At 38.0% G+C, this 26,166-nt stretch overlaps 2 protein-coding genes and 1 non-coding gene across 6 annotated transcripts in view; 1 reads left to right on the top strand and 2 right to left on the bottom strand.

The window, feature by feature from the left end:
- Nucleotides 1-7,426, top strand: part of PAPSS2 (3'-phosphoadenosine 5'-phosphosulfate synthase 2) — a 78,952-nt gene extending 71,526 nt beyond the window's left edge. For 2 of the 4 annotated variants that reach the window (XM_061174641.1, XM_061174727.1), the window contains 5 exons: nt 958-1,011; nt 2,181-2,316; nt 3,374-3,642; nt 4,724-4,953; nt 5,531-7,426. In XM_061174641.1, coding sequence (XP_061030624.1) covers nt 958-1,011; nt 2,181-2,316; nt 3,374-3,642; nt 4,724-4,953; nt 5,531-5,672 — 831 coding nt within the window. In that variant the 3' untranslated portion in view covers nt 5,673-7,426. The remainder of the gene's footprint in view (nt 1-957; nt 1,012-2,180; nt 2,317-3,373; nt 3,643-4,723; nt 4,954-5,530) is intronic. The other 2 variants (XM_061174811.1, XM_061174893.1) reach the window with 1 other exon arrangement.
- Nucleotides 15-141, bottom strand: LOC133079411 (U6atac minor spliceosomal RNA). Its single transcript, XR_009698186.1, has one exon. It is a non-coding gene; the product is annotated as a U6atac minor spliceosomal RNA (small nuclear RNA).
- Nucleotides 7,427-15,735: 8,309 nt separating the features above from the next.
- The window catches only part of ATAD1 (ATPase family AAA domain containing 1), a 62,167-nt gene continuing 51,736 nt past the window's right edge, over nt 15,736-26,166 (bottom strand). Inside the window, exons 9-10 of the mRNA XM_061195556.1 lie at nt 19,231-19,364; nt 15,736-17,444 (exon numbers count right to left, since the gene is read on the bottom strand). Coding sequence (XP_061051539.1) covers nt 17,324-17,444; nt 19,231-19,364 — 255 coding nt within the window. The 3' untranslated portion in view covers nt 15,736-17,323. The remainder of the gene's footprint in view (nt 17,445-19,230; nt 19,365-26,166) is intronic.

Below are 26,166 nucleotides of genomic sequence, written 5' to 3'. Positions count from 1 at the left end.
TCAGATGTACAACATAAAAACCATGGTTAGATGTCACAAAGTAGGTGGCAATGCATTACCCATATGTGTGTTGTCAGGCCTGGGGCCTCTTCCATCCATTCTTGTCAAGGAAAGTGCTAACCCTCTCCTTTCATCAAACACTGTCAGGCCTTTCTTTTTCATTACTTTGACCATTCTTCACACCAGGTTCACACCGAATATTTGTGCGACCCAGGGTAACAATATGAGCTGAAGCCCGATACCATATTTAAAAGTTACTTATCTAACTAATAAACTTAAATATGTTTTATCTTTCTACTTTGGCAATATGCCTAGGCCAGGTTCAAATTTAGGCTTCTCGGTTCTGTACCAGAACATGGTAGTGTGTGGACAGTCGGCTCTTGGCCTGCAGCCAACCCTTCCTTCTCTTTCTATGCTTGGCCTTGCCCCATGCCGTGGAGGCCCTCTGGGTCTGCCTGTGGGCACCCCAGGCTGAATGTCCCAGGTACACATCTCATGGTGGAGAGTAAATGCAGACTTCAGGTGGGCCTGCCCACCAGGGTTTCCTTGCCCTGACAGAAGGGGCACAATTGAAGACGCCAGAGTTGGGCCATCTAAAGTGTGGGACATTGTATAGATGGTTCTTTCTAAAAGTCACCATGTTCTGTTCCTTACCCACCCTTTCCTGAAGTCACTTTTTCAACTGAGACTGGGTATCGAAAAGTAGAGTATTTATAGTGACCTCAGTGAAAAATGAGTCTTGTCATCTGTCTATCATCTATCTAACTACCATCTATCTATTTACTTGTTTAGGTAAAAAACATGTAACATAAAATTTACCATCTTATCCATTTTTAAGTGTACTATTCAGTAGTGTTAAGTATATTTACATTGTTGTGAAACAGATCTCCAAAACTTTTTCATCTTGAAAATCTGAAACTCCATACCTATTAAACAACAACTCTTTCCCTTCCCCAGACCCTGGTATCAACCATTCTATTTTCTATGAAGTTGACTACTTTAGATACCCATGTAAGTGGAAAAATACAGTATTTATCTTTTTGTGAATGGCTTTTTCACTTAGCATAATGTCTTCAAGCTTCATCCCCCTTGTAGTCTCTGGCTGGATTTCCTTTGTTGTGAAGGCTGAATAATATTCCATTGTATGTATATCATTCACATTCATTGTTCATCCATTCATCTTTCAATACATATTTGGGTTGCTTCCACCTTTTAGCTATTGTGACTAGTGCTGCTATGAATATGGTTGTGCAAATCTCTGTGAGACATTGCTTTTAATTCTTTTGGATATATACACAGAAATGGGATTATTGGATCATGTGGTAGTTGTATTTTTAATTTTTTGAAAAAACTCCATACTGTTGCACCATTTTACAGTCCCGCCAACAGTACACGAGGGGGTTCTCCACATCCTTGCCCACACTTGTTATTTTCTGGTTTTAACAGTAGCCATCCTAATGGGTGTGAGGTTGCACTTCTCCAGTGATTAGTGATGTTGAACATCTTTTCATATCCCTGTTGGGTTGGCCATTTGTACATCATATTTGGAGAAATGTCTATTAAAGTTGCTGATTTTTAAATTAGGTTATTTAGTCTTATATCAAAGAAGAATATCCACATGATAGAAAAAGGCTATTCAGATACTCTTCCCTTTTCCAACTACCTATCTGTAGTTGAATTTTCTTTACATATTTCAGCCAAAATAACATATTGCCACAGAATAAATGCAAAAGTAGATATGAGAATCCAGCTGCCTTCTATTAAGTCAGATAATGAAGAGATTTGCAAACATGTAAAACAATGCCATTTTTCTCTTATGTTTTTGGAAAATATTTTTCAGTAAAAAATAAAATGTTTATGTTAATATTTAATAAATAATAAATATTTTATTGTTAGTTTTAAGTCAATAAATATTTTTAAGGGAATTAAGTTTTAATTTCTAATACAGAAAATTATAGATATAACCAATATAAACAAAAGCTCTTTGCAGGTCCTCAGTAATTTTTAAGAGTAATAAAGGATTTGAGAGACCAACAAGTTTGATAAATACTGTGCTTGAAATGTTGAAGAACTGAAGGCAGTTCTTCAAGTAAGCCAAGATTGGTTCAGAAGAAGAAACATTTTTAGATAAAATGGAAAACAGTATTAATCACTAACAACTTTAATAACGGTCTTTCTAGATGGTGATGGAAAGTGGGGATTGGCTGGTTGGTGGTGACCTTCAGGTGCTGGAGAGAATACGGTGGAATGATGGGTTGGACCAATACCGCCTGACACCTCTGGAGCTCAAACAGAAATGTAAAGAAATGAATGCTGGTACGTAGCCTGGCTCTACGGCATTTGTTAATACTCCTAACCCTCCTCTGCTTACAGAATTAAGGATTATCAGCAAACAGCATGTTTATAGTTTTGAAAAGCTGAAAACTTTTATCATCTTCTATTGATATGTCTGTTGATATGGAAACACCTTATACAGTTGAACTACTGCAATATTATGCAGTAGTTAAAAATATGCACTGACCCAGAAGGATACCCAAAATATATCTATTAAGTAAAAAAAGCAAACTGCAGAACGGTATGTATAGAATAATTCTGGAAAACAAAATAAAATGTAATAATTGCTTTAAAAACTCAAACCTACTTCTGTGTGTAGCAGAAATCTCTGGCAGCATGCACACCAAACTGCAGATGGCAGCGGCTACCTCTAGGGGTAAAGCAGGACCAAGGGGAAGGGAAGATTTTCACTTTACATATTTTGAAAAAGAGAGAGAAAAAGTAATGATAGGATGATGGATGATTTTTAAATTCTATTTTGGGCTTTTCTGTATTTTCTAAGTTTTCTATGATGGATATATATTAATTTATTTCATAACCAGAAAGAAAAATTAAGGCTCTCAGGAGTTCATCACTAATTGGAGTAGTTTTGAAGATTTCCCTAAAGTGAAGGAGAAATATTTTTGTATCTTTAAATTGTTAAACTTTTGTTGCACAGACCCCAGAAAATGTTCCTTATCAACAGTCACTTCCCAGGGAAATGAGGCTGGAGCAGGGTGCAAGAGGACTGATTAATACTGGCCCCTGCCTGAGCCTTGGTTTGTAGGAAAGGTCCTGGCAACAAATGTGTTCATTTCTGAGTCAGGCTCTCCCTTTAGGGCTTCCTACCTTTGTGTCCTATTCCTGTCTAAGCAGTCTGGCACTGGTTGGTACCTTTGGAGTAACACCCCTAAAGATCCAGGTGGATTCTCCAGCCGGTCCTTAAAAGCAAGTGGACCTAACAAGTTCACTGAACAGTAAACACAGCTGCATCTTCTCCTTTCTGTCCTTGCAGACAGCGCACGTCTTTGACCTTGGTGCTTCTGCTTTCCTTTCCCAGATGCAGTGTTTGCATTCCAGTTGCGCAATCCTGTCCACAACGGCCACGCTCTGCTGATGCAGGACACCCGCCGCCGGCTCCTGGAGAGAGGCTACCAGCACCCGGTCCTCCTGCTGCACCCCCTGGGCGGCTGGACCAAGGATGACGACGTGCCCCTGGACTGGCGGATGAAGCAGCACGCGGCCGTGCTCGAGGAGGAGGTTCTGGACCCCAAGTCCACCGTCGTGGCCATCTTCCCATCGCCCATGTTGTATGCAGGCCCCACAGAGGTGCGCAGCTCCCCGGGCTGGGCTAGGGACTCAGGAGTACAGCATCTGATTTTACTTAGGAGAGCCAGTGAGTTTCTGGGATTCTTCTTCATGAGCAGATTCTAAAATCTTCTGGTCTCTTCACTTTATCCAACTTAATTATGTTTCCATATAGTATCTGTGAAAATGCTAGAAACACCAAATCAAACCTGTCATACACTGCCTTTGAGACTGTGGAAGTTGGTATGTGAACGAGGTGGATAACACAGCTTACCCGGGTTACAGGGCAAGATGTATCTAGCCCAGTATTTCAGAAGTTCCAGTCACTCTTAAGTGATTCACCATGCTCGGTGAGCTATATTAGAAGGGAGAAGATGTCTTTAAAACCTTAATGTCTCCCTTTCATCATAACACACTGAGCCTATCAAACAGAGACTTTGTGTGTCCCACTGCACCACCAGTGTAGTGGATTTCAACAAGTTTACGGGAACTATGATGAACTGAAAAGGTCTCAACCCTTTGGAATGCTCCAAACTGAGTTTGATGAATTAATTCTCTTCAACCAGATCAAAGTTCCAGGCCCCTCGCTCTCTTCCCCATCCTTTTTATTTCTATCTGAGCTCTAAGGAGGGCAACTTATTTTGAAATCCCAATGCTGTGTCGAAATGGAATCAATGTCTGCATATGAAGGTTAATTAGCTCATTACTGGCAGTCAGATGGTAAGAGATATTGGAGTTTGTAATTTCCCTTAAACTGTGATTTATTTTGAATAGGGAGGAACTGGGAAGTAAAATCCACATAGTTCTGTGGAACAGTACGATCTGAGTGTTCCTGGTCTGTTAGTCTGGAGAGGTTAGGAAATATAAACTCATGGTCTAAGAGGGAGGATTCTTATCTTTAAAGCTCCTATATCCTACCCAATATAACCAAAAAGATGACAAGGGCAGGAGTCTTGGACACCTCACTGACTTCCTTGCAGTTATTAGTTGACCCACATCGCTGAATTACTTCCAAAGCAGAATAAAGGGGTGTCTCCATAAACAGGGACCCCACAGGATTGGCCAGTGATGACCAGCATGTCCTTTCTGTGATGTTTCCTAGGTCCAATGGCACTGCAGGTCCCGGATGGTTGCAGGGGCCAATTTCTACATTGTGGGCCGGGACCCTGCAGGAATGCCCCACCCTGAGACCAAGAAAGACCTGTATGAACCTACTCATGGGGCCAAGGTCTTGACCATGGCCCCTGGCCTCACCTCTGTGGAAATCATTCCATTCCGAGTGGCTGCCTACAACAAAGCCAAAAAAGCCATGGACTTCTATGATCCAGCAAGGTAGGTTTTCAGAGGAAAATTCTTTAAATCAACATCTGTACAGCTGGAATGATGAGGCAAAATTTCAGAAAGCTCCCCAGTGCATCTCCACATGCTCCTAATTGGAATGAGAGTCCCTTGAAAGCTAAGACCTGGTCTTGCACATTTCGTGTCCCCTGAAGTTGTAGCACAGCCCCTTGCATATAGCAGATGGTCCATAAATATTTCTTTTTTAACATACATTCCTTGAGCATGCACTGAGTGCCTGGCACATTATGTGAAAGGAAGTAAACACAGAAAAAGATTTCAATGAGCATTTATAGAGCACGCACCACGCTCAGAGCTCACACAAGTAGGCAGAGCTAACAGAAGACGCTTCCCATGAACTGAGTAGGTGCACAGTATTGAATGGGTAGCTGCCATGATTTCCCTTTCTTCTGCCAGTTCCTTTACTGAAGATTTAGTGAATTGCTTATTTTAGAAGTTGCAGCATTTTACAGAAAGAAACAATGTGGTCTCAGAACCCATCCTACTCCTGGGATCTTTAAGGTAGATGTTATTTACCTACGCTGAGTTCTTTGTTGCTACCCTCTGACAGGCACAATGAGTTTGACTTCATCTCAGGAACTCGTATGAGGAAGCTGGCCCGGGAAGGAGAGAATCCCCCAGATGGCTTCATGGCCCCCAAAGCATGGAAAGTCCTGACAGATTATTACAGGTCCCTGGAGAAGAACAACTAAATGCCCTTCAGCACCAGAGTTTCTTTCTGAAGTGCTCTGTGATTTCTTTTTCTATTTTTGTGATTAGATGCTTTGTATCCAATTGCTTCTCAATGATTGACTTTAATGTTTTATAATGAGGTAAAAATGTTCTCTATAATTTAAAGTCAACATATATATACACACACACACACACACACACGTGTGTGTGTGTGTGTATATAAAGTAAAACTGAAGACCAAACCTTAGCAGGTAAAAGCAATATTATCATTTCAGAATGAAATTAGTTGTATTTTCTACTGCATCTGAGCAGTAGGTCCCAGATTTCGTAAAGCTTTGACCACGTGTCTAGTTTACTTGCCAAAAAGTAAAGCATGTCTCCCAGCTTAAGTCTTGCCAACCTGCATTCTCCCATGTCATATACCAGTAGTAAAAGAAATCAGATGGGCAGCCCCTTCTATACAGTTGACAAAAAAAGAAAAGAAAATCTCACCCCAAATGAGGAGTGGCTCATGTCAAGATTCTTGCCAGTATTTCCCTCATGCCCGTATCCAGCCTTACTGCCCAGTATCTTAGGTGCTGAAGTATGACCTGACTGGAGAAGCCAAATGTGTGAAAATGTGAAGTTAATCTCAGAGATCTATGCAACCTAGTTCTGCCACGGAAGTTATATTATCTAAGAAGAAGAGAAGTCTTAATATTTTTCTGTGAATAACATAACTCCAGTTAAACGGTGTCTTTTAATTAAATAGCATACAGGGATTTGATGAAAAGATTTGCACCCACGCCTCAAACAATCTGGCAATGTTGTGGAGAGTTAATTTTTCTCCTCTTTGCTGTGGTCATTGTGTCTATGGAGAGGCTGCGCCTGTTACCTGCAGCGGCATCAGCTGTGACCAAAAACAGTTCAGACCATCAGACTAGCGAGCTGCTGGAACCGGACAAAAACGCAGGAAGCTCCAACCGTTTCATCTTACAGGTGACCAAAGTAAGACGATGCACAAGCACAGGCTTCATGAGCTATGAGCACTGTAACAAAAGTGCCAAATTGGCATTTTTGGAAGTGCTGGTGGCACTGAACGAGCACCCAGGCCACTTGACTCCCAGGCTGGTGCTTTGTCTACCCTGTACAACACAGGAGCTGGGCCTGGTTTCCCTCAACTGCCTAACAAAACTCCTTGAACAGAGGGCACTTACCAGTCTTCTTGGATGCTGTAAGGTCCGGAGTTTTCTAAACCCAGCTGATTTTATTGCAGCTGAAAAAAATACTTTCCCAAAGACTCATGCTGTTCTGAAACATTCAACCTCTGATGGCTTTACTTTCTGGGAGGCAATCTTGCACCTTCTGCATAATTCCTTGTTACTAAGGAATAGATGAAGAAATAGTACCTTTTGTATATCGGTCTCTCTGGAAGAGACTTAAGACTGGAAAGAGAAAACTGTGATTTTTTTTCATACTCAGTTTTGTTTTTTTAAATGCTAAACCAAGCTAATGAAAGTTCTTTTGAGAATACATCACAGTGGCCACAGCAAAGTATGACTATCTTTAATAGCACAGTGCCTATATTCATTTAATCAGAGGTCCTTACTGCCTTTTTAAAAAACAGCATATTTATTGAAAACATGAGACAAGATGTAGGTGCCTTAACCAATGTATTTTGTGATTTTTTAATATATTTAAAACTGCTCTTCTGCTTGAGTACCACTTAGTGCAAATGATTATTTCTATGTACAACTGATGCTTGTTCTTATTTTAATAAATTTCTCAAAATGAAGGCTGAGTCTTTTCTGCATCTCGTATCAAGTGTGCGTTGACATCTGTTGGTTGAAGCCCTTGTGACTTTGTATAATTGGAGAGAACAGCAGCTCTCTTTCAGACCATAATTAAGAGACTGTTTACCCTTGTTCCTGTCATTTTTTAAACTGTGCTCTCGATGTGAATGACACATGGTTTCAGCCAAGCACTACAGTTCCTCAGGGACCTCACCCCAGGATTTCAGTGCATTGGGATCTGACAAACTTTAAAAATTTTTCCTAACTTATTGTTCCCTTTTCTTCAAAGTGCCTCCACAGAGTTTCACCAGCAGGGTTAGAAGTAGCTGTGCTTCTTCCACAACTCCCACGCCTCCACTCACCTCAGCAGTTGCTACTGGTGTATGCAGAAAGGATACCTGTTTCCACCCACACTTTCAGTGGCCTTCAGACAGGCCTGCAGCTTTGGGGCTGTTTCCCTCCTTCAGTCCCTGCCTCTCTTCCGTCCTGAAGGCTTCATGCAAATTTTTGTTCCTGTCCTCACTCCAAACAAAACTGGTTTGATAGCCAGCTCAAAGGTGCCACTTGTTCCCACTTCCTCTTTCTCCCCAGATCCTTACTTGCTGGCACCTGGACAAAGTAGAGCAGGGAACGTGTAAGTACATAAAGATATAAGTGGTGCTGAGGGAGTATGCCATACTGCACAGGGCAGTGCGAAGGGCATATGTAAATCACTCATTCAGATAACGGTGGACTTACAAATCTATCAGCATTTATATCAGGCCACAAGATTCCTTTCCAATCCGTCTTCCCTGCAAGAAGAAACAAATCTCAGTGATCTGAGAACAGCAAGTTCATCTTAGTTTCTTCCTCATCTTCCTCCTATTACCTGACTTTTAGGTCTAGCATGGATCGTGAATATACTTTCCTGATAGGTAAGTAATCAGGAAATTAGAGGAGAACCAGAGCAATCAACAATGTGTGAAGGTTTGATAGAACACTTTTGCCTCTGAGATTTGAATGATACAGGTTTCTATTATTTATGTATATCCCACTACCAATAATGCACAAATTATCAAGAATTAACTATATAGATATTGAAAGAGTAACCACTAATTTTTTCTTCTCCCTAGCATTAATTCTTTGGTCAATATTAGCTATTATTGGGCCACTCATCATACATATTCACCAAATGATTAAAGTGATGTATACAAGCAATTCACTAATACAATACTCCAAACGTGCCTATTTTTTTTTGCTTATATTGTAATTTTATTGAAATTATTACTAAAAATAAATGGATCAATGACGAGCTTGGACATTTTAGTCTGATAAAAACCTAGACAAAATAAAATACTTTTTTACGGGGCTAGGAAAGAGTGATGACGCAAAGAACTCTTGACAAACTGAGAAACAAGCCTTTCGTAGGTAAGTCTTGTAGTTCTTCAATGGCTTATCTTTAGTAACGGAGGTAACCTCCCCTACCCGCCAAGCCATTAGCTTTTCCATAGATTTCCTCATTTGGATTAACTGCAGGAAAGACCAGTCTCAATCAGTAAGAAATCTAAATTATAGAATGTTTTAAAAAGTAATACAGTTTTATTACCTTCAAATACATAAGCGACAAACAGAGGGGCACAGCTTTTTAAATGTCATAACATGTATTTGTAATTGTTGGCAGCAATAATACATACTTTTGGTAAAGTTCTTAAATAGGGTTGGCTTGTTTCAGAAACTCAAACCTGCTCTGCACCTGTTTTAATAAAACGTTTGTGAAAGCTCTTACATACTGTAATGTATTAAACACACTTATGGGTAAAGAAAAATCTTGATTATATTTATTGCATAAGCCTGTTTTCCATAAATAGTTCAAAGGTAAAGTTCAGCTCAGCACACGTTTAAAAAATAATGGCCTACTTCCATGTAAACAACTCCAATATTGATCTGGTCTTTTAAACTAGTTAAAAGACTGGCGTCTATAAATGTATTCACCAAGAAGAACCTACATTTATGGAAGAAATTAATTCCATCAACCACTAAAGAGGTTGTACCCCAATCCTATCCTCAAATTATTAAAAAAATTATATAAAGTAGCAGATCTTTGGACATTCAAAGTAAACAACCAACGAAAAAGCTTACAGCTTCAAAAGAGCCAAAGAAACACATTTAATAAACAAAAACACCAAGTACCTGGAAGTGTCTATGACTTTACCTAATGGCATGTTTCATAACTTAATGCCTATTAAAACAAGTCCAGGGACTTCCCTGGTGGTGCAGTGGTTAAGAATCCGCCTGCCAATGCAGGGGACACGGGTTCAATCCCTGGTCTGGGAAGATCCCACATGCCACGGAGCAACTAAGCCTGTGCGCCCCAACTACAGAGCCTGTGCTCTAGAGCCCATGTGATGCAACTATTGAGCCCACGTGCCACAACTACTGAATCCCATGCTCTGCAACTACTGAGCCCCTGTGCTGCAACCACTGAAGCCCGCGTGCCTAGAGCCCGTACTCCGCAACAAGAGAAGCCACCACAATGAGAAGGCCGCGCACCGCAACAGAGAGTAGCCTCCACTCGCCGCAACTAGAGAAAGCCTGTGCGCAGCAACGAAGACCCAATGCAGCCAAAAAAAAAAAAAAAAAAAAGGCTCCATTCTTGAAGACTCCAATTTAAAAAAAACAAAAACAAGTCCATTTACCAAGGTTGACACCCATCAGTAGCTAAGAAAGTCACCCAGTTTAGAAGTCCTGATGATCAGGTCAGTATTGCTAAGGCCCCAAAATGTGGCCGTGTCTATCAACACGGCCACTGTTGCATCAGTGTGCTGTTTAGTGAAAACTGGGATGGGAACTTAAAGCACATCTATTTCAGCATTTCCATTATTGTACAGATAAGGAAATGGAGGCCCAGAAATGTGAGATGACGACTCTAAGGACGTGATGACCTACAGACATATTCACTTGCTAGTTTCCAAGGCATTTTCATATGTTTCTTAAAACAATAACAGAAGGTACACATTATGATTTCTATTTACAGATAAGGGAGCAGACGCCCACAAAAGTAGAGAGATCTTGCCCAAGGCTACACTGTGCATGGGCTCTCGAGCGCACTCTCTAACATAGAGTTCCACAACTGGGACTGAAACTTATAAAGCTGAAAATGAACTTTACATGACTTATAATAAATCCCTGCACAATTTCTTCTGCTAGAATGTAGAAGGATGCAAAAGACTTTCACTTCCATATAGTAACAAGAAAAGGCCAGACAAAATAAAAATAATACTTTTCCAGGAGACTAACAAAGAACAGTGGATGCAAGGACTTCTTCATTAACTGACTTCCAGGCAGAAATAAGCCCTTCCGAAATGAGCAGAGAGCCTTGGTACTTTTTTTTTTATACCAGGGTAGACTCCTGAGAATGGATATAGTGTGTGGAAGAGCAGGCCTGCCTTGGATGGAGAGACTTTGCAGCCATGTGAAGAATTCAGCCAACACTCAGACAATAGTGACTGAAATCTGGAAACACATTTAAAAACAAACTGCTAGGCTAGACAAGTCCCCTTCCCTGGATTTTTCAGAGAAAATGGCAGAAGAGGGGCTGAAAGTCTTGTGCACTGCCAGAACCCTGTCAGAACTGAATACAGAGAAGAACCACAAACATTGGGACCTGCACCCAAACCCCTCCCAGCTCAAATACTGCCAAGATCAAAAGGCAACTGCCTGAGAGGGTAGGGGTTGGGCTAAACCTGGTCTACCCGATCTTGTTAAAGCTACAGCCCAGACTCAGCCTGACTAGACTCTAAGAGAAATGGGAATGATCAGCCCTTCACACTAACTGCCTATCAGAGGAATGGGCTTGTATTTCCTGGAAATAAAACAAAAACCCATACTATACTTCAGTCTCCACTGTTCTGTTTTACACCTACTATCTGGAACAACATAAATTACAAGTTAAAAAGTGATCACCTGGCTGCAGAGTTGGGCATGCCATGTAGCAATCCATTATCAAGTGGTAAAGCTTATGGGACTGGACCAAACAGTCCCTAAAGGCCTGTCCACACAAACTGTAATGTATAGTGCTCATATGTCCAGCATGCCCACCTGAGTCATAATACTGCCCTTGGCAGTACGGGCCTCGTGTGACCAGCTGGTCATTTACCACTTTCTTGTCTAGCCACATTCTCCACAATACTCAATTTTCTTTGGATGAAACCCCACTCTCCTTTTGCAGTTGACCAGTAAATCCAGATACAGTTGGCCCTTGAACAACGGAGGGGTTAGGGGTGCCGACTCTCTTCACAGTCAAAAATCCCCGAATAAGTTATAGTCGGCCCTCCGTATCCACAGTTCCCCGTATCCGTGGTTCTGAACCTGCAGATTCAACCAACCGCAGACTGTGTAGTACTGTGGTATTTACTACTGAAAAAAGTCTGAGGATAAGTGGACCAATGCAGTTCAAACCTGTGTCATTCAAGGGTCAAGTGTACTTTTGCTCTCAAACCATTTAAGCCAAAGGAGTTCCTGAAGGGTCATTCTCTCAAAGCTCCAGAACTGCCAGGAGGTGATTTTTGACCTGGCTTTGCACACTTCCAGGATTTTGAATCTTGAATGGGGCAATTTAAAGATAAACATCTGGAGTTCATTTAATCCAGTAGAGGAATAAAAGCAAGATTCTTAAGCAATTCCTGTTAAAAAAACTTCTGGAGTTTTCAGAGTTCCTAACCTAAGTCCAGTTCTTCAGCTTCCCTCTGATCTTAAGAGCTCCTCATATCCTTCAAATAAATCCTTTATTGCTTAGGTCAGCTAGAGTTGATTGCCTGCAATGGAACCCTAACTGGTACTCTTCACAAGGCTATGACTGTGGCCCGGTAGACAATGCTCATCTCCCTCAGACATGTCTGCAAAAGGACTTTGTTTACTGGATGATATATTACCATCCCCTGTTTGAGTATCTTGGTCATTCTTAGAATTTCTGGAAGCTATGTACCTTCAGGGCAGTGAGGCATACTCCACTGTGTTCTATTCACAGCTCCAAATCTTGCATGTTGGTAATTATTTCAACGTTTGGCTCTAGTTTTAAAACTGAGCTGTCATGATTCACAAACCTGTGTCCTTGATGCATTCCACAGCAGCACTAACATTCACGGAAACTGCATCTCAAAGCAAACAAGCTTTTATCTAAAATTGTTCTCAAGCAGATTTATAACAGTAAATATTAGACAATCACAAAAATATACTCCCAGTTCAGTGTTTTGGTAATGAGACCCTTATGTGGTGTTAGTATTAACAGTGTAAAATTCACACCAGTGTTAACGAAGGAGGTTTTATTTTTACTCACATGCTAAATGGTTTTTTTAAGGTTTGATCTCATTTGCTTTTGGCATCTGTGCTATGCAGGCATACCTTGGAGATATTGTGGGTTTGGTTCCAGACCACTGCAATAAAGCAAATCTCGCAGTAGAGCAAGTCACACAAATTGTTTGGTTTCCCAGTACACATAAAAGTTATGTTTACACTGTACTGTAGTCTATTGAGTATATAACAGCATCATGTCTAAAAAAACAATGTACATACCTTAAAAAATACTTTGTTGCTAAAAATGCTAACCATCATCTGACAATGCAGGGTTGCCACAAACCTTCAATTTGTTTAAAAAAAAAAGAAAAGCACTATTTGTGAAGCACAATAAAACAATGTGTATACCCTTACATCTTTTCCTCAATACAATTTCATGAACATGATGACCTGGACAGAATTTTCACCTATACATGTACATAGAGCTGTAACTTTTGACAACATGGATGGACTGAGAGATTATCATATTAAGTGAAGTCAGAAAGAGAGAGACAAATATATCACTTCTATGTAGAATCTAAAAAACAAATGATACAAATGAACTTATTTACGAAACAGAAACAGACGCACAGACAGAGAAAACAAACTTACAGTTACCAAAGGGGAAAGAGTAGGGGGAGGGATAAATCAGGAGTTTGAGATTAACATATACACACTATATATAAAATACAACAAGAACCTACTGTAATGGAATATTACGCAGCCATAAAAAGAAATGAAACTGAGTTATTTGTAGTGAGGTGGATGGACCTAGAGTCTGTCATATAGAGTGAAGTAAGTCAGAAAGAGAAAAATAAATACTGTATGCTAACACATATATATGGAATCTAAAAATAAAAAATAAAAAAAAGGTTATGAAGAACGTAGGGGCAGGACAGGAATAAAGACACAGACGTAGAGAATGGACTTGAGGACACAGGGAGGGGGAAGGGTAAGCTGGGACGAAGTGAGAGAGTGCATGGACTTATATATACTACCAAACGTAAAATGGATAGCTAATGGGAAGCAGCCGCATAGCGCAGGGAGATCAGCTCAGTGCTTTGTGACCACCTAGAGGGGTGGGATAGGGAGGGTGGGAGGGAGATGCAAGAGGGAGGAGATATGGGGATATATGTATATGTATAGCTGATTTACTTTGTTATAAAGCAGAAACTAACACACCACTGTAAAGCAATTATACTCCAATAAAGATGTTAAAAAAAGAAAAGAAAAAAAAAAAAAAAGAACCTACTGTATAGCACAGGGAACTATATTCAAAATCTTATAATAACGTATAATGGAAAAGAATCTGAGAAAGATTTTATATATATATAAAATACATAAATATATAAAAAAGATTTATATATATTTATATATACACACACACACACATATATCTATATCTGAGTCACTTTGCTGTACACCTGAAACTAACACAACATTGCACATCAACTATACTTCAATTAAAAAGAGAGAGAGAGAGAGCTGTAACTTTTGAGACGCTTAGGGAACTCTATCTTTGATAACTAAATTTATAACAATTTCAGTAATGAAGGCTCTCTAAATATTCTGTCAGCTCTAAATGGAATGATTCTATGGCTTTATTTGAGGCTTCCAGTTGGTGCTGGGATTTTAGTCATGCAGGATATATGCTTAGCGTATCAGAATTCTATTCAATATTCTGACATTGACCTTAAGAGAAGCTAAAAAGAGAATTATAAAATATACATCATCGAATTCATTTCCTTTATCCAGAAGAAGCTGTAACATTTGTCCACAAATAAAACAATTCTAGTTTAAAAAAGAAAAGTTCCTACCAACGAAATTCCTACCATTTTTATTTAGGCACACTCAAAGCTTGAGACATCCTCAACTCCAAACCTTCAAGTTATAGCTACTAAGTAATGTTAGATTATTGTGGTCATATAGAATATTTACATTACTCCAATCCAGCTATTGATAACACAGTGAGTTCTGCATCACCCTGCAGGCGCAGGGTTGAATGAGAAAGGAGATAAATTGGAAAGGAGATACTGAATTGATTCAAATATTGAGTTTCTAAACTCCACTTTAAAAAGGCCAAGGAACAGTTTGAAACACATCAGACTTACCAGATGTCTTCCAACAATGAGGTTTTTAGAGAAACATCACAGGTGATCATTTCATCTCAATCCCTAGAGTAGAGATCTAGGGATCATGGAAATAGTTTAAGCATGGAGAATGCTTAAAAATTGAGCCTGGTCAAACAGATGTGTACATCAGTGTGTAAAAGCAATAAAATAATGTGATAGCAAACATCTGAACAGTACTATGGAAGGCACTATGCTACGTGCCTTACATACATCATCTCATTACACACCCTACAAGATGAGTGCCACTGTCACTCCATTTTATAAATGAGGAACTGAGTCTCATTAAGTTACATGTCTAGTCCAAGTATACACAGTTAATTAATAGGGAGCCTGGATTTAAACTCAGGCAGTCTAACTCTAGATCCAGTACTTTTAACTGTTAGCCAAAACGAAATACCTTAGAACCTAGAATCCAATGCATGCCAAAAGCTTACATCAAATATGTCTACAGCAAAGGATATATTATATAACACTAAATGTTCCTTAAAATCATATAGTAAAGTTTCCTCAATTACTTTAAGATGTTAAGATGCCTAGATGAGTCATGTGTTGTTGGCTTTAGTGTATTTCTCTAACTTCATTTGATGATTCAAACTATGATAAATTTAACTACTACTATCGGATATTCTGAATTTAAAAGAAGATAAAAAGAAAGGACATGAAGAGAGATATGTCACTCCTATTTTTGATCAGTATGCCATCAGATTAAAATTAAATGACTACTGAAATTCATACTAAAACAAAATAATGGTTATATACTAGAATGTATGCTATAAAAGTTACACAGCAAGACGAAAACAGTCCAAGGGCAAGTTTTATAAACCAAAACAACCCCAGAAAATTTTACATAACTGAAAAAGACAAAGGAGTAAGTAGAGAAAACTCAATTAAGAGGGACCTCTTTATTACATATTTATAAAATAATAGTATAATATAGTTATTAAAAATGGAGACGAAATATTTTATTTTTGGTATCTTATGTTTTGCATTCAATTTTTCAATCATCTTCACAATTTTTCAAAACTTGAACCTCTACCCCACCCACCATTCAAAGAACAAATGAAGAACAAACTATCCAATGGGTTCTAGTGAGAGACTTATTATCAAAGAAATTAATCCAGTAGCTCATGAATTAAGATTGAGAATTTTCAAAGAAATACAATAAAAACAAAAATTCAGAAGGCACCTCAACATCATATTGTGCCATTTCCCTCATGCTGTATGTTTAAGTGCCTATAACAGAATTCTGGTTAATGAAATTTTGGACAAAAAAAGTGCCATATTTTGTGCACATAGCATCAAATGACTACAGATACAATATGGGGATTCTGCTGTGCATATCTGTACTAAGTAGGGCATAATTTATAATATGCTAAGAAAAAAAATTAAAATTACAAAATGGGTATTTTTAGCACATTTAGTAACAGCTAGTTGTTTTAAACTATCATTTCATTTTTGATGACCAAATTATATGTGACCATAATTAAAGAACATATAATTTTAAAATAATACTAATAAACCATGGTTACAACAGAACTGTTACATTAAACGAAGAAAGGAAAGTCACATACATGTACTGAATGGCACTGAGGTTTTTCAAAGCCATTCCTCTGAAAGGCTTTCAGTCCACCTTCACATGTATCAATTAAAAAAATGTCTCTACTCAGTGTGCTTGCAGAGGAGATGAAGTCAGTTCTGGTCACCCAAGTGGCTGACAAGCACTCAGTGCTGACCGCTGAGCAAGTCTTTTATCTGACGACCCTGACAACCATAACTGAGCCACATCTAAGCCTCTGATGCGGTGACTCCAACTTCAACTGCAGAGAAACACTCACCTCAGAAAACACAAAAAAACACAAACAACAACTGAAACAAGTGACAACTAGAAATGGCTGAATCACTGTACCTTTTAGACACAACCATTAACCTTAGTTTTGAGATGTGCTATTTGGTACTTTTTGATTCAGTAGTTGGAGTAAAAAAAGTTTCTGTATTCAAACCTATTTACAGAATGTCAATATAAAATGTGTGAATATATACATTTAATATACACACATGCACGCACGCATGCACACGCACACACACACACACACTCACATATCTAGAAACCAGCACTTAGCCACGTCCCCAATTCTCACTAATGACTCAGTAAATCATTTGTTACTTTAAGACCAGCTTAGATGCTATAAGGCTGCAACATATGGCTAAAGAGGTCAAACACAAGCACCCACACTCAGACTAATTAAATTGTTCCTCCTCATGATTTTCCACAAGTAGTAATACCATTTATATAACAACTGTATCTCAATAACTTAGAATTCAGAGTATAAAACCAGTGTCATGAACATGTAACTCCCTCACTGTTTAAAGAACACTCCTCCTTCTGTTCTATTTCCACTAATGGGAAGAGGGCACACCAAACTGGATCACATTGAACTGTACAAATTATCTTTACTCTCAATCTAAACAAACGTGTGTTAAAACATTCTGAAATGCTGCATCCTTTGATTTCTTCATCTTTTCAATTGCCCGATGCAGGTCCTGTTGTTGCACAGGTCGAATTTCATCTTCATCATGGCTAAAATGCAAGAAAAAAAACCCACCAAATATTCAAATAATTTTAGAATACATCTCCCTAAAATATTTTACCAAGACTAAAAAATGAAGTCTCTTACCCATTCAAGTCCCCAAAGACAACCACAATTTACAGCTTCACGTGAATTCTTCCAAGGAATTAATCTATGCATATGTCTTAAGAGATTTTTAAAAAGCACTTACCAGCAAGAGGTAGGAAGCTAAAATGGCTGGCTATAAACATTATAGCTTGGTAACTAAAATCAAATACTTCACACTAAGAATATAAAGGTGTGAAAGTTGATCTAAATAGGATTATAATTCTAATCAAGGATTCAAAAGTTATTCCCATGAAAACTAGAATTAAAAAGTAGCAGTCTTAGGTATATAATATTCATACATGTGTTTAGCTTTTGATAAACTGAAAATAAAATTCATTCCTACTAATAAAAACCAACTACCCTAAGTCCTCCCCACTTCAATAAGGAGAAAAATATGATCCAATATATAATGTCTCCTTTGTAACTTATAAACACTTAGGAAAAATAATTCAGGGAAAAAGTTATGATAACCTAAGTCCATTACCCAGACTTTTTGCATTGAAATATAACATTTTCAGGGCTTTAAGGACAGCAGAAAAACAGAATTTTCATTAAAATAATTGATTTAAGTAAAATTTATTCATAGGGTTTTTTTTTTCTCCTCTTAATATATACAAGAATAAAAATCTTCAGAAGATAAGATTCTTGGCTACAGAGGTCAAAAGTATTCCCAATTTTAGTGCTAGAGTAGCTGGATTAATCTGGCAACAAATAAATGGAGTGACCCTCTCCACGAAGGGGACCAAGGGAACACCAGGTCCAGAACCAGTGCAGGCACAGCTCCAAGTTAACAGGGTAGCTTTCATGCAAACCTTTCTATACCAAGAGAAACCTTTTTTGGCAAAGCTTGCTAGGCAATACAATGTAATTAAACACATGAATAAGACAGGCAAATCCAGGTCACTTGGAATGAAAGCCTCAGGGGATGAAGAAGGGAGACTGAGAAACAATGGGGCAAGAGGTAGAGAACTCATTCGACACAAGCCCCCAAAGTACACTGGTTTGCTAAGAGTCACGTTAGAAGGTTGATATTTTGAACAGGGGCTTAGAAATGCAGTGTTATACTGGTTCAGGGCAAGTGGCCTTATGGGAAACACAGGACTTCTGTTCATCAGAGCTGCATTATTCCATATTCCACTTCACTAATACAGCTGGTACAAGATTGGTTTCTCAAGCTCAAGATACTTTGAAACTGGTTTCAAGTTTGCTGCAGTGACAAATGACTTCTTTTTTAGTAAATACATTATTAACAAGTTGAAGTCTAGTGCACAGCAACGTCCCCATAAATGTGAAATTTCTGGAAGACAAGGCACTCATTTCCATAATGTAAAAATTTAAAATACAAAAGCAATCCAGGGATACCAGAGCAGCTGTTTTCCTGGTACAGATGGGTAAGCTTAAGTTTGTCAGCTTTCTGTAACCCAGTTCATGGATTTCCAGTAGAAATTCAGCTTTTACTTCTTTCTCTTCATTTCAGATGCTTCCCCAAACCACCCTCCCTTGCAAATTCATTTCCAGAATTCTCCTTCAGAAAAAAGGCAATAAATAATGTTAGGGGAATTTTAAATTCCAATTTACCTTTTTATTCCATAAGCAGAGTTGGTATTATAAAGCAAAATAAAAGAAACTACCCCAAAAGCTCTAAAAGGGTTTGACAAATATTAAGAGATCAACTCTAAATACACATACCTTTCTTCTGATGTAGAATTAACATATTCCCTGACACAGAGGAGGGCAGCATCTCGACACATCTCCTTTAGGTCACTTCCTGAAAACCCATCAGTTTCCTGGGCAACTTCCAGCAGGTCCACATGCCTATCCACCTTAAACAAATGTAAAACATGCTTTAAAAAAAATGTAAAATATACTGCAAAGGATATATCCAAACATTCTTAGAATTAAAGAAAGTTAAGCATATTGGAACAGCATGGAAGGAGAATCAATAGATAGTATTTTCAGTCTCTAGAAGTTTTCTTTTTTTAACCATAAAAGCTTAAAATTTGAAATCTAATTTTCAGTAATTGTCATTATGACCAAAACATAAATAAGTCTTACTAGATATATCACAGAGTGATGGGGAAGAATAGGCATTCGAATATAGCTGGATTGACTTTGGTGCCTCTTAGGAAGGTCCTACTTTGACACTTTTTTATAACATAGTCAACATACTTGGCAAATAGCCTGGATCATTAAGTCCTGAGACCTGATTTTTGTAATATTATGATATTACAAAAATCATATTCTACTAAAATATTCTAACCCTCATTTTAACTGTAATGCTTTGATATTCTACTACCTCAACACTAATTCAGCACCTATGGTTTTGCTCCCCAACCTAAGCTTATACAGTCAAGCCAATTAAGTGATCCTCCTGGGCACATAACAGACTTGGGATACTTAAAAGCTGATATGTAGCTTAAGAAGAGAAAATGAGAAAGAAAAAAATTAATTATAGTAACTACCATGTATTAAATGATTCTTATATATCATTTGCTGTATTAAGTACTTTACATGGAGTATTCTCATTTAATCCTGACAGGGAAGTATTCTCATTTTCCTTTTCAGAAAATAGTAAAATCTGCAGAGGTTAAATAAATTGCCCAAGGTCACACCATTGCCAGAGCCAGGATTTGAACACAATGCAGTGACGATCCAGCTGTATTTTTTCCCCCATATAGCTAACCGTTTGTCTTAACATTTATTTTCCCCAAGTTGACTGGAAATGCCATCTTCATTTGTTACTAAATTCCCATTTGTCTTTGTGGAAGACCCCGTGTAACTCTACACAAGGACAAGAGACTTGGAGGTAAGACAACATGGGATGTACTGTTAACCCTGCAACTGTGACCTCACATGACAGGGTTCTCAGTCCTAAATGTGGAGGTTAAATAAAGAGAAATCACATATTCTTTGATAAAAAGAAAACTGCACCAGAAGGTAGGTGTGGAACAGGCAAGGAAAATGGTAAACTACACATAGATAAATCTAAGCTTTAATATATAAAAACAGTAATAATAATCATTTAATTTGGGGTAAAGAACTAAGTAGCACTAAAAGAGAATGTGTAACTTCCAAATGACTAGAGGAAGAGGGAAAAAGGAATGAAGAACACAAGAGCAACACTGAAGAACGAAGGACTGGTGGGGAGGTGGGGGAACTGGAGGGGGAAAGGGGAAGGTGTGGGCAGGGGGTGGGTGGGGGGAGTCCAGGGAGGAAAAAAAAAGCATAATACATGGAAAGCACTAAAATAAAAAAGAACAAATGCAAATTTATCAGTAATCACCACACACACAAACAGAAATCATTACATAATGATAAAAAATAATTCACCAGAAAAATATAACAAATGGACAAACCCGCAACAATACTGGGAGATTTGTAACAACAATACTGGGGATATAAGACGATAAGTTCCTAGGGCTAGTTACAGTTAGAATCTGTGATCTAATGTACAAACATAAAAGCTGACACACTGATTACAGGAATTCTGTATAATCTGGATATTAGTCCTTTGTTGGTTATAGGGTTGCAAATGTTTTCCCTGTGACCTGTTCTTGCACTTTGTTCACTGTATCTTGTCATACTTCAAGAAGCCTTAAGTCTGATTACAGTCAGACTCTTCTATTCTCTTTGTAGTTTAAACTTTTTTGTGTGCCTCAGAAACTCACGTGTACATAGGAAATCAGACGTATACGAGGACCTAATTTCTCTATAGTTTGTAACAGTGAAAGAGAAAAAATAACCTGCACCTGTACCTGTATTATGTATCTATCCACACACATTTATGGAAATACACACAACGAACTTCAGGATAGTGCTGAGAGCTCTCTACAGCAGGCTACCAAGGATGGTGTGGGGTGAGGGAGCGGGGGAGGGGTTGACATGAAGCAAAATATATTAGGATCACCTTTTAAATCCAGGTGCTAGATTTAAAGTTATTTGTGTATATGTCTAAAATAAAAGACCTTCCAAATTATTCTCCGAGATGTTAAAAATTAGTCCTCCTCCCTCAAACAATCAACACCTCCACCCTATCCTTTGCCTTCTCCTTTGCTGGGCCACACTATGTTCTAACCACTCACAAATCTTGTGCATGACAAGGTGATAAAGTCACAAAGATGAACAAAACAAGTATAAGAAAAGAATAAATAGAAAATTCCAGTCATTGGGGGAGAAAGATTAGTAAACAGAGAGAGTATTCCGTACGGTTAAGAGAAAGGCTCCATCACTACTTTGCTATGTAAACCTGGGTAACTCATTATATAACTTTCTCTGGATTTCAGTTTCCAGAGAAGTGTAAAAGAGTACTAATATGTACTGCTTAGATGAATTGAGGATTAAATAAAACGATGTGTATCTTACCACAATGTTTGGCACACAGCAAGCACTCTAAAAGTAGCCCTTTTTATTTTAAGATAATGGCTCTAGATAAACCGTGAAATAATGAGAATTATTTTTATTAGGCAAGTATGAAGGCAATTCCCAAGTTAAAAAAAGGTTTTGAGTACTGGGAGCAAAATAGGAATAAATTAATGAAAGTCCAAAATAGCTTGAAAGAATAGCACTTATTTGTGTGCGGTTATTCACTATATCTGCCATTGACTGTACACTGCATAATAATCAAAGCATTTTACATATATTATTTAATTTAAATTCTCAAACCGACTCTATGAGATTGTTGGCATTATCTCCGATTTCCAAGTGAGAAAATGAGGCACAGAGATGCTAACAATATTTGCTCAAGGTCACACAGTAGGAAATGGTCAAGCCAGAATGGGATCCTCAGGTCTGTCTCCTAAAACCATGCTTGTTAACTATTCCCACTGTTACAGAAAATATATAAATTCAGGTTAGTCTGTATAGGGAACAAAAACTATCCTTACTGTAGTGTCAGACATGATACTTGTATCAGATATAAATGTTATTAGTTCTAATTCTTTCATACTTAAAACGTTAAGCCCAAACCAGTATACTATCTTTTTTAGACATGGACTATCTTTTTTAAATGAGTGGGTCGTGTTAAGGATCTATCAATAGAGAATTGTGAAAGACTGGAAAACAGTGTCATTTCAAAAGCTTCATTCTTTTCTTCAGAGAAAAACTCAAAATATAAAAGTCTAGCCATCTGTTTGCATCAAAAACTCTAATTCTGCTCAGGAATGTATACGCATGATAATGCTCATCTTATTAAATAAATGTGTGTGCTACTGATTTGAGGCATCTTTTAACAAAATTACATTAATTTCTTTCATATTCCATTGAAGTAACAATATGCCTCCAGCATATAAATACCAGCTAGTAGGAAATGAGACATTCCCATGTCAGCAATTATCCAGAGAGCACTCATATTCTGCATCATAAAACTGATTAGACACTAATTCTTTGTACTTTCATAAATAAGAAACAGAATGCTAAAAATTGCCTGTACCAATGACAAATGTAATTCTAAAAGAATTTCCAAAGATACTACTGTTAAAAAAAGCAGAACACTAAAATCAAAGTTTAAATTAGGCATACTGAGTAGTGTCTTAAATTTAAATGCTAAAATTTAATGGCCTGTGTAAAGTATGGCTATCATATGAGACGGAGAGCTTACATCTCATAATTTACATTCATCATCTATATATCAATGACCTATATCACCTATATTTACACTGGACCACATATACGGGGTTCAAAAATGTTAACTTCCAGCCACACTTCATTAAAAATTTTTTAAATAACTGTATTAGTTAACCTGAAGTCTCCGCAAAATTGTTCACAACTACCTTGTAATGCCTGTTAAATTTCTAGCCACATCATAGCCATTCTAATTCAAAAGATCTTGTGAACTCATTTAATCCCCTTTGTTTTCTTCTCTGTTCATCAATGCCTATCCTTATCAAAGGTTGACCAATGGAGCCTGTTTTATCTAAACAGTACTACAACTACACAATGTCTTCTTGAAAGCAGTAATCAAATATTCAGTTAAAAGGCAAAATGTAATTTGTTGATTTCTCATTCATGGAGGACAGGGGTTCCTTACCCAGAATATATGAAAGGTTTTAGGAATTTCCCCGAAACTATACAAAACATTTCAAGTGTATATGCAGTTTTTAAAGGGAAGACGACATAGCTTTATCTCTTTATTAAAGGGCTCTATGATCCCCAAAATGGTTAGTAACCAGTGATCTAATCTCTGTAATTTGTTAGACACTTTAAACTTTAACAAATAGCATATATGTTATTTTGATATATTGTAAAGAAATAAATGAACAGAACACCACTGAAAGATACAAGACTTGAACAACCAGAAAGACATAAATGCTTCCGGGGAGAAAGAGTCAACATCAAAAATATCTTAATTCTCTTAAATTATGATCCACCAAAAACACTAGTGTTTTTTTTCTTGAATAAGACAAATTAATTTAAAATTCATACAGAAAAAATAGCATACCAAGAAACTGTGGGCTGGGGGACAAACAACAAGAGGTGTCTAGCCCTACCTGATATTAAAACTTACAAAACCTTAATAATTAAGAGTGTGGTGGGGACTTCCTTGGTGGCGCAGTGGTTAAGAATCCACCTGCCAATGCAGGGGACACGGGTTTGTGCCCTGGTCCAGGAAGATCCCACATGTCGCGGAGCAACTAAGCCCGTGCGCCACAACTACTGAGCCTGCGCTCTAGAGCCCACGAGCCACGACTACTGAGTCCACGTGCCACAACTACTGAAGCCTGAGCACCTAGAGCCCGTGCTCCACAACAAGAGAAGACACTGCAAAGAGAAGCCTGCACACCGCAACGAAGAGTAGCCCCTGCTCGCTGCAACGAAGACCCAACAAAGCCAAAAAAAGAAAAAAAAAAAAAAAAAGTGTGGTGCTGGTGAATAAACACAGAAAAGACCAATGACCTGAATTCAAAGTCCAGAAACATAGCCAATACATACGAGAATTTAGTATGTGATAAAGGTGGCTTCTCTAATGAGGAAAGGATGGACTATTCCAAAAAATGGTGTTGGGACAACTGGGTATCCATTTGGAAAAACAAAAGCAAAATTCAATTCATAGCACACATCATACATCTGGATAAATACCAATTATAGCAAAGATTTAAACGTAAACCATAAAACCATAATGGACATCCAGATATTATGTATCTCCTAATGAAAGAATATAATTCTACCCAAGAAGTAGTCCTCTCTCCAACTGAACCTAATCTCATCCAGTCTCTTGATCCAACTACCAATTTTAGAGGAATTACTGCTCCTTGTATAATCAGCAAAATTCAGACTATGGAAAAATCTGGACAAACCCAACGTGGTTTTTTCAACAAATAAATTGAAAGGGGAAGAGGGAAAGGATGAGAGACATGAAGGGAGAATCTATAGTCTATAGATTAAAAGAGATTTAAAATCTGAAATAATTGAAAATTACAAACTTTATATGGATCCTGAGTCAAACAAATATATGGTTTAAAAAAAAAAAAAGATGTTTAGGAGACAATTAGAAATTTGAAGAGACTAGATATTCAATGATAGTAACAAATTTACATCATTTTTTGCTTAAGTATAACAATGGTAATGAGGTTAGGTTAAATAAAGAAAAGAATCCTTCCTTTTAGAGCTATAATTAAAATATTTACAGATGAGATATGATGGGAAAACATGGGAGGTAAGGAAGTAGATAGGGTATGGATGAAGCAGAATTAGCCATGGGATGATGGTGATTCAAGGAAGCATGAAAACCACTGAAATATAAGTATGCCTCACTACGGGAAGCTATTTGGTTTCTTAATTTAGATAGCAAGTTCAAATAGTGAGTTTACATATGAAGTTTATGAGAGTGAGGAATACCATGTTATTAAAATATACTTGGTTACAGAGTTTTGGAAAAACAAGTAGCAAGAGTTGGAGAATATGGAAACGTCCTTTACAAACATGGTAGTGGAAAAGGACTTTTTAATTTAGATCAAAACTTAGAAGCCATAAAGGGGGAAAAAAAATCCAGTAAAATCAAGACAAACTAGGAAGAAATATTTTCAAATCATATAAACAAAGGGCAAATTTCCCTAATACATTAGAGTTCCTACAAATCTACAAGAAAAAAACCATTCTAATAGAAAAATAGGCAGAGAAAATGAACAGGTATTTCACACACACACACACACACACACAAATTCTAGAGGCTCTTAAACATATACTGCTCATTTCATCCCTCACTGTAAATTAAAACTATAATGAGATACCATTTTCTACCTATCATGTTGGCACAAAGTTTCATAACATTCTGTTGGCAAGGCTATAGGGCAAGAGGCACTCTAACATTGCTGATGTAAGAGTAAATTGGGGGACTTCCCTGGTGGTACAGTGGTTAAGAATCCACCTGCCAATGCAGGGTTCGATCCCTGGTCCAGGAAGATCCCACATGCCTGTGCGGCTCAACTATTGACCCTGTGCTCTAGAGCCTGCGAGCCACTACTGAGCCTGCACGCCACAACTACTGAAGCCCGCGCTCTGCAACAAGAGAAGCCACTGCAAAGAGAAGCCCGCGCACCGCAATGACGAGTAGCCCCCACTTGCCGCAACTAGAGAAAGCCTGTGCACAGCAACGAAGACCCACGCAGCCAAAAATAAAAATAAAATAAA

Source organism: Eubalaena glacialis, chromosome 1, assembly GCF_028564815.1.
Source record: "Eubalaena glacialis isolate mEubGla1 chromosome 1, mEubGla1.1.hap2.+ XY, whole genome shotgun sequence".
NCBI lineage: Eukaryota > Metazoa > Chordata > Mammalia > Artiodactyla > Balaenidae > Eubalaena > Eubalaena glacialis.
Note: the sequence above shows the minus strand (reverse complement) of the source record. Positions and strands in the feature narration are given on the sequence as shown.